The 8,832-nt window shown below is 46.8% G+C and overlaps 1 protein-coding gene across 2 annotated transcripts; it reads left to right on the top strand.

Annotated features, from left to right (window-relative positions):
* The first annotated feature begins 238 nt into the window (after window positions 1-238).
* On the top strand, window positions 239-8,592 carry LOC123110462 (protein NETWORKED 1D). 2 transcript variants are annotated; one of them, XM_044530987.1, is made up of 6 exons: window positions 239-536; window positions 2,104-2,329; window positions 3,371-3,718; window positions 3,800-5,121; window positions 5,236-7,005; window positions 7,220-8,592. In XM_044530987.1, exons 2-6 carry the CDS (start codon window positions 2,221-2,223, stop codon window positions 8,309-8,311), a joined length of 4,641 nt encoding a protein of 1,546 aa, XP_044386922.1. In that variant the 5' UTR covers window positions 239-536; window positions 2,104-2,220; the 3' UTR covers window positions 8,312-8,592. The 2 variants fall into 2 exon arrangements, with proteins under 2 accessions (XP_044386922.1, XP_044386923.1); XM_044530988.1 differs by lacking the exon at window positions 239-536 and adding an exon at window positions 708-961.
* Window positions 8,593-8,832: the final 240 nt, after the last annotated feature.

The raw sequence follows: 8,832 nt of genomic DNA, 5'->3' as shown, positions 1-8,832 counted from the left end.
ACACGTAGGCACTGTTCATCCTGACACCCTGTTCTGGAGTAGTAGCAAAATATACTGTCCCTCCCCAAGATCGTACCGCTAATCCGCCTTAATCTTTGTCCTTACCTTTAACACAATTTATCTATCAAATTACTCCCTCCGTAAACTAATATAAGAGCGTTTAGAATATTACTTTAGTTTACAGAGGGAGTAGTAAATAAACAATTAATAATACCCATCACGCCGCCCGGACCCTTTCCTCCTCCTCCCCCCACCCCCACACTATACTCCACTGCTGCTTCCCTCTGCTCCTCCATGATTGCATTCACTCCTGTCCGTCCACGAAGCACACACACAGACACTCTCTTCTCCTCTCACTCCCCCTCTCCCCTCCTTCCTCGGCCGTGTACGGGGTTCATTCACGTCTAGGATGATGATGATGGCCTAGGGTAGGGTGGAGTAGCGGTGGGATGGGGAGCGGCTGGATCTCCGCAATCCTGAACGGTTCGCGGCTGCGGCGGCGGCGCTGAGGGGTTCAAGATCTTGCGCTACTCAAGGTACGTCTTGATTTGGGCGCCGCGCAATCTTAGGCGGCAATGTGGAGATTGTGCCGGGGGAAACATAGATTTCCCCACTTCTTTCCTCGTGGATTTCGTTCGCGGGTGCTTTTGGCTATTTTTGGCCCGTCCTGTTTCTTGGCCGGGGCCGTTTGCTTGTGCTGTTCCTCGTGCGTGCCGTGACGACGATATCTTCCCAGATAATCCCATTCCCAGAACGCGAACTGCCCATCTTTTCCTGCCAAAAAGGCCGTGGTTTTAGTTCCACTGAGAGGGGCTGGGTTGCTTCGGGGCGCCTTTTTCTCTCGGTGTGGTGGCGGTGGGCTTCTTCTCCATCTTCTTCTTCTTCTTCTCCGGGATGGATGTGACGCGGGGATCTCGCTCTCTGCCTCTTTAGGAAATGCGGCGATTTCTCCCTTTTCTAGGTAATTTCCTGGACCCCATCTGCAAATATCTCGAGATTTTCTTCTTCTTCTTTCCTTGGATTTGCCCTTGATGGCGCTGCTGATTCCGGGTTCGTTCGTCCCCTTTTTATGCCGCTCGCTTGTGATGCCCATCACTGCTGTGGACGGTCAGTTTCCCCCTCTTTGCGGCCGGCCGGGTGGGTGCGGGTGGGTTTCTCGCTGCGTTTCTCCTTTCTGCCGCTGATTGGAGGCCTAGGTTAGTTGGTGACATCTTCCTGTGTTTCTGTTGTTGGTTGGGTTCTCTTGTCACCGCCCTCCTTCTCCTTCCATCCACCATTCGTGCATTCATTTGCGTTGGTGAGATTAGCCCCCATTTTGAAGGATTTTTGTTCTTGTGATTTTGGTGTGTGAAGTGGGATTTTAGCCATTCTTGTTTCTTGATGGGGCCAGGCCTCTGCATCTTCTTCTTCCCCAAGTGTTCGTTTCCCAATCTTGCTCCACTTCTTCCAATCTTGTCTTGCAGGAGCAGTGTTCTGGTAAATCCATGCCCCCTTTTCTTCGCTTCAACTTTTTCTCCGGGCATTGCTTGGATCATCAACAAGCTACTCTACTAGAATCCATGAAAAATTCGTGTCTATCCCCCCACTGAACTTGGGGACTCGTGGCAGCAATCTTGGCACGTTTCTGAGCTTGTTGGAGAAATCCTCTGCAGATGTGGGTGATCCAGCTATCGCTGATGCCCTCTGTTTTGTCATCGCTTCATCTCAAACCAAAAGTCATTAATGGCCTTAATGGCGTTCCCCTCTTACTGCAGCCATACGTAAAGATACTCCTAACAAACAGCTGGGCCGTTTCAGAAAGATGCTATTTTTTTGGAAACAATTTACTGCCTTACCGTTTACCCAGTCATCATTTTTGACCGTTATGTGCTTCCGCTGGCCTTCCTTGATTTGTTTCAAGATGTCTATATATAGCAGAATACTACAGCCACCCCCACCCTCGATCCTACTGCAATTTCTGTCTCCAGAGAGTCTCTTGGTTTCCTAGGTTGATCAGTTCAGATCCATCTTTTTTTGTGTCTGTGCCTAGTTTCGGTTTCGTTCATAAGAAATCATCTGCATATAAGACAGTGACTAACTTTCAGTGCTTCTGTTGTGCCGCAGGTGGTTGGCCGGAAATAGATCTTATGTAGGCTGATTTCCGGTTGATTTGAATTCCGCAACAAGTTCCCTTGAGGATCCAAGGAGTGCTGTTCTGTTGCGCTCTCTTGGTCGGCTCTGATGTCGAGGACGAAGATGGCGGCGAACAATCCGATGCGCAAGTACTCGTGGTGGTGGGACAGCCATATCAGTCCCAAGAACTCGAAATGGCTCCAAGAAAACCTCTCAGGTAAATATATTGGGGCACTACGGTCATATATCTGTTGAGATCTTCATATTCATTGTTTGGAAAACACCAACCATATGAAATATACTTGAACTTGAATTATTGCTGGTCCTCTGTCAATTCAGTTTGGAAACAGTTGTTATCCTTGCTGTCCCTTGCGTTGGTTGGTATAGGCTATGTTGAACCCCAAGCATTTTCTTGCCTTACCACGTCATTATCTTAGCAGTGTGCTGTGCATTTTCAAGTTCAATGGTAAGGGTGGACTGCTTTTAATTATAAAGGACAAATTCAGTTGAAAGCTCTGCCTGTTATAATGTTGTACAAAAATGGCCCATCTCCTCGTGTCTCGTTGAAAGTCATCAAAGTTATTGAGGAAAGGCACATGGGCAAGTTCAATGCCCCTGTACAAGAAAACGCTACTTAAATGGGCAATCTTTGTTGGGAGTCACATGTCCCTGTGCTGGATTAGGTTGTTTAGGAGGTACCCCTACATGGTAAATTCTTGTGAGGAATCAATATAAGTTGGATTGACCTGTCAACAATCTGGATCAGTATAGCTCCTATGGTGAATATTAAGTTCAGGTTCAGTAGGGCGACATTCATTAATCTTTTTTCAATGGATATTTGATGCTTGTACCACATGTGACACTGTTCTAGAGTATAATATAATGTGGGCACCGCATCAATGCCACACCTGAACTAACAATTTGATATACAAGTATGATAATTAAAACTTGCTAAACTTCATATGAAAATACAGTAGTAAATTATAATACAAGTACAATAGTTAAAACTTGCTAAATTTCATATGAAAATACAGTAATAAAATACTTAATGTAAGAATAAACATTGTTAGTTTACTGTCTTGTTTGGGGAGAACAGATTAAAAATTATATCAATTTCATTTTTTGTGTGTTACTTTCCGAAACTATTAGATTAAGTGTTTGCCGTGTCAACGTGTATCAGTAGATAACTATTTGTCCTTTTGCAACATTTACGTGGATTGTATACTGAACCAATCTCCATTAATGCATGATTACACAGATACGGATAGCAAAATCAAAGTTATGATCAAGATCATTGATGAGGACGCCGACTCGTTTGCAAAAAGAGCAGAAATGTACTACAAAAGGCGCCCAGAGCTGATGTCCCTGCTTGAGGAGTTATACCGTGCTTACCGAGCTTTAGCTGAAAGACATGACCATGCAGCTGGGGAACTCCGATCGGCTCATCGGAAAATGGCAGAAGCATTTCCCGATGAATACCAGTTAGATTTGGATGATGACCTGCCATCTGAAACTGCATCCTCAGAAACTGACTCTGACAGCCGTGACATGACACCCTTTTTCCGCTCTTTCATCAACACTGGCGACTCGAAAAAACGTAGTAAAGGTATCTGTACAAACTCACTTGTAGATGCAATATCCAAACATGAGTGAGATAAAACTAATACACATGTATTTAAAATTGCAGATGATCAGGACCATGAGAAGTTACAGAAAGAAATTTCAAGCTTGTCACAGGAAAATCAAGACCTTAAGAACAAGATTTCATCTGTGTTAGAAAAGAGTGAAAGTGCTGAATCTGAAGTTCGATCCCTCAAGGAGGCCCTTGCACAACAAGGATCAGAGAAAGAAGCCGCAGTTTCACAGTGCCAGCAATCCAGTGATAGGTTGCAGAACCTCAAGTCTGAAATATTACATACCCAGGAGGAATTCAAGAGGCTAAAAGAGGAGATGCAAAATGGTCTGCAGAATTTGTGCACTGCAGAGGAACAGTGCCTTCTGCTTGAGAGGGCTAACCAGGATTTGCATGTGGAGCTAGATAAGCTGAAGTATGCTTCAAAAGAGAAGCATGAAGAGCTTAATGAGAAACACATTGAGCTGGAAAAGCTCAGCATCTCTATACAAGAGGAGCAGCTCAAGAGCATGCAAGCGGAAATGGCACGGCTGTCTTTAGAGAAGCAATTGGCACAAGTACAGGAGAAGCTGCGGCTTTTGTCTCTCGAAAAGCACGGTGAAACAAGTAAGTTTAAGGATGTTGAAGCAAGCAAGCTTATGCTTCAGAAAGAATTGGAGATGATTCGAGAAGAGAACCGTAAACTGGATGATCAAAACCACTCCTCGACATCCGTGATAATTCGTCTGCAGGATGAGATAATTTCCTTGAAGAATGCACAACGGAAACTCGAGGAGGAGGTGTCTCGGCATGTGGAGGAAAAGAAGGTACTTCAAAATGAGCTTTCACACATAAAGAATGACAGAGGTGATGTTGAGAGGAAGCATTTCTCAATCAAGGAGCAAATACAAGTGGTTAATTTCAATGTGGAGTCACTCCAAGCAATTGCACAAGAGATGAGGGATGGAAATGTTGAGCTAAAGGAGACTATCAAGAATCATGATGGCGTGAAAGCGTTGTATGTTGAGAATCTGATGCAGCTGGAGAGAACGATGGAGAAAAATGCTCATTTGGAGAGATCTTTGTCAGCTGCTACCACCGAGGTTGCAGGATTGAGACAGAATAAGGCCACACTGGAAGAATCTTGCAAACAGCTTAGCTCCAAGATTAATGGCTACCAGTCTGAGCGAGCCATGTTCATTGCGCGGATTGAGGGAATTTCTCATACCATGGAGAAGCTATCAGAGAAGAACGTGTTTTTGGAAAATTTATTATCTGAAAACTATACTGAGCTTGAAAACCATAGGATGAAGCTTAAAGACTTGGAAGAGTCTGCACAGGCACTCCGCAATCAGAATTCTTTACTTCGATCTGACAAGAGAACTCTTGTGCAGGAGGTACAATGCCTGATATCTCTTTTACTTTGTTAGTTCATTGTAATGCTAAAAGCGATGTAACTTCATCTAAAATAACATGTAACTTGATGCCTGGATTCTTTGATGTTGTCTCAGGTGGATAGCATCAATGGTGCTCTACTTGATTTGGAAACGCAGTATGCAGAGTTAGAAGGAAGGCATTTGGATCTCCAGCAGGAGAAAAACACGGTTCGTAATGAAGCAGTCAAACTACAGGAACTGTTAAGGCTAGAGAGAGAGAAGAGCAAAGAACTCACCCACTCAGACAAGGCTCAGTTCAGTGCTATACAGAAGCAGATAGCCCTGCTTCTAGAAGATGGACGGCATAAGGAGAACCAGCTTCAAGAGGAGGAGCACAAGATTGTTGAAGCTCAGATCGAGATTTTCATCTTGCAGAAGTGCTTAGGTGACATGGCAGAAGCAAATTCTGATGTCTCAGGGCAACGGCAGAAGCAACAAGAAGCACACAAAGTTCTTGAGGAGAAACTGGCATGTTTGACACAGAACAACCAGAAGCTTACTGAAGGGATTGGTTCTGTGATGGAAGTACTACAGTTTGATGAGAAATATGGATCCTTGGATCTGATGAAGGTTGACGTGGTTGTACAGCTCATCTTGCATGAGATTAAGTGCCTGCTGAACACCATTTCTGATGCCCAGGATGTCAAGCAGAACCAGATCCTTGAAAAGTCGCTTGTTGTCACCCTCCTGGAGCACTTTGGACGGGAGGTGGCGGATCTGAGGTCAGAAAGGAGTGTTCTGAGGCAAGAGTGGCAAGCTAAGAGTGAGGAACTGGTACAACTGCAGAGTGAAAGGCATGACCTCCTAAAGATCAGCTGCGACTTACGCAAGGACGTGGAGGCCCGTAACCGCAAAGTGGACGAGATGAAAGCTGAGTCAAAGTTCTTGGTTCGACAACTCTCAGAGCTGCAAGAGTCACGCCAGTCACTACAAGCTGAGATTATTAAGCTGATAGAAGAGAACTCCTCACTGGCAGGAAAACTTTATGACTCAAGGAAGAAAGAGAAGTCGTCGGAAGATGATTTCAGTAATCTAATTGGTGAAGCAATCAGGACAGATATCCTTGGTGTTGTTTTCAAAAGCCTTCACGATGAGAGGACATCGGAACTGCAAGCTTTGCATGATGATTTTGGTTGCCTCCATGCGGCAGGCAACGAGCTTTACCAAGAAATCAGGCTGATGAACAAGAAGCTTGGCGATCTGCAACTCGAGAATAACTACCTTGAGAAGGAGCTCAGCAGAACTTTAAGCATCTGTGATGGCTCTAGTCCAGAGGTTGGTTCTGCAAGAAGGCGTACTATGCGAAGAGATACCAAGCTGTTGAAATCTGGCAGGAAGAGCCTACAGGAGAGTGCGGTGAACGTGGAACAGCGCAAAGAAGTCGACAATGCTGGTCTTGAAAAATCAAATGAAATGTTGAGGGAGGAGCTTCACAAGCTGCAGAGTGAAATGCAACTGCTTAAGAACAACGAGCAGCCAGTGATTGATGTCAGGTCTTGCGACGCAGAGATCTCGAAATTGCTGGCCAACATGCAAATTGCCACTGCCAACGCAGCTCTCTTCAAGGAGAAGGTCCTTGAGCTCATCGTAGCATGCGAGAGTTCTGAGATAAGTGAAATAGTCCAGAAGGAGGTATTGAAAGAGGAGATCAGTCGAAGGAACTCCTATGTGGATGCACTGAAGGACAAGCTAAATGCTGTTGAGATTGAGAACAGAAGGCTGAAGGTCGACCTGAATGGTGACTTCACAGTGCTAGGCGCATTGCAAACTGAAGTCAGTGCCTTGGAGAGACAAACCCTGTCACTGGCCAAGGATTGCGTACCTTCGAACAAACTCAAAAAAGAGGTATACAACTATGCATTTTATTAACCATACCATGTTCTTTTTGCATCTTCCCCATATGTGTTTATGCTGAAGCAATATTTTTATGTAGTTTCTACTTGAAGGATCCATAATATATTTGAGAAATCTGATATTTGTATTTGTGTTGTGGAGTACATAGCATGCATCTTTTTATTGATTACCATATGTGATTTTGTTTCACTTGCCCCTTTGCCAGGAATTTGTTTTGTCACCTCAGCTCTCAAAGATTGCTGTGAAACCAAGCGATGACCAAAACTCGCCGAAGCTGGTGAAAGACATGGAGCTGCAGAGGTTGCATGGAACCATCAAAGCACTCCAGAAGGTGGTTACGGACACCGGAGTCGTTCTCGAGCAAGAAAGGCTTGATTTCAGCAGCAACCTCCAGGACGCCAGGAAGCAGATCGAAATGCTCAAGCTCAAGGACGCCCTGGACAGCGACGCGAGCGACGCAAACTACGAGCGGATGCTCAAGGACATACAGCTCGACCTCGTCCAGACCCCTAGCCGTCGAGCCATCGGCTCGCACCGCCTCAAGAAGAAGATCACAGCCCAGCCCGACGATAAGATGCTCGCGCTCTGGAGCGTGGTCAGAACAAGCAGCGGCAGCGGCAGGCACGACGATCTGCGGCCGCCACAGAGCGAGGCGGCGTCCGAGAAGGACAAGGGTCGACACTCCACCTCCGAGCTGATGCTGGTGAAGGACCTGGTGGTCGACAAGCAGGACCTGCCGAGGCCCGTGGTGACCACCACGGAGCCGCACCGCGAGTGGAAGAAGAAGGTGATCGAGCGGCTGTCCTCGGACGCGCAGCGGCTCAGGGACCTCCAGTCCATCCTCCAGGAGCTGAGGGCGAGCGTGGAGGCGTCGGGGGAGAGCGAGCTGGAGAGCGTGCGGGCGCAGATGATCGAGTCCGAGGAGGCCATCACGCAGCTCATCGACACCAACGGCAAGCTGCTGACCAAGGCCGAGGAGTTCACCTCCGCCGACGGGCTCGACGGCGGGGGCGTGGACCTCCGGAGCCGGAGCCAGCGCAAGATCCTGGAGCGGGTGAGGAAGATGTCCGAGAAGGTGGGCCGGCTGGAGATGGAGATGCAGAAGTTCCAGCAGGTCCTGCTCAAGCACGAGGAGGAGCGCGCCAGCCGGCGCGCCGCCAAGACGGTGCAGCGCCGGTCGAGGGTGCAGCTGGTGGAGTACCTCTACGGGAAGCGGCGCGGCGGCGGCGACGGTGGCTCCCGCCGGCAGAAGCGCGGGCCCTCCTGCTGCATGAGGGCCAAGGCCATCGACGACTGACTGACGTCCCGAGTTGTTTTATCCAGCCCAGTGCTAGAAAGGCGCCAAGTTTTTTTTCTTACCTAGCTTTAATCTTCAGAAAATGCAGCAGACTTTGCTCTTGTTTCATCATTTTATTATGCTGCTCTAGGTAAATAATTATGCGAACTGTCTATCCTAGTTTCTTCATTATCTTACCTCAAGTAAGGATGTAAATGGTAGTCGTCAGAACAGCGGTAAACTGTTAATCTTTCGTCGTAATTTTGTTGTTCTCTCATGTACAATTCTGATGCTGTTTTTCATGCTCGTTGGTTGGTCTGGTTCATGTTCTTTCGGATATAACATGAATGGAATAGGTAGTGATCACTGTAGTTGAAAATATTTTGAAATGAAATCGCAAGCCCTGTTCTTTGGAATTTGCCATGATCTAGAAAAGCTACAAAATGGACTCACAAGTTTGTGCTTCAGGGTCTTTTAGAACGACCGCCCCTTGGGCTTGGGCGCAACATTGTCAACCTCCGGCCCCAAATGCCCGAGGACGC

This window comes from Triticum aestivum, chromosome 5B (assembly GCF_018294505.1).
Source record: "Triticum aestivum cultivar Chinese Spring chromosome 5B, IWGSC CS RefSeq v2.1, whole genome shotgun sequence".
Classification (NCBI taxonomy): domain Eukaryota; kingdom Viridiplantae; phylum Streptophyta; class Magnoliopsida; order Poales; family Poaceae; genus Triticum; species Triticum aestivum.
This window is presented reverse-complemented; position numbering and strand designations above follow the sequence as displayed.

Coding starts and splice junctions, on each gene's coding strand:
- LOC123110462 (XM_044530987.1), top strand. CDS start 2,221: ATGTCGAGGACGAAGATGGCGGCGAACAATCCGATGCGCAAGTACTCG. Junction 2,330..3,370: donor GCTCCAAGAAAACCTCTCAG/GTAAATATATTG, acceptor ATGATTACACAG/ATACGGATAGCAAAATCAAA. Junction 7,006..7,219: donor CGAACAAACTCAAAAAAGAG/GTATACAACTAT, acceptor CCCCTTTGCCAG/GAATTTGTTTTGTCACCTCA.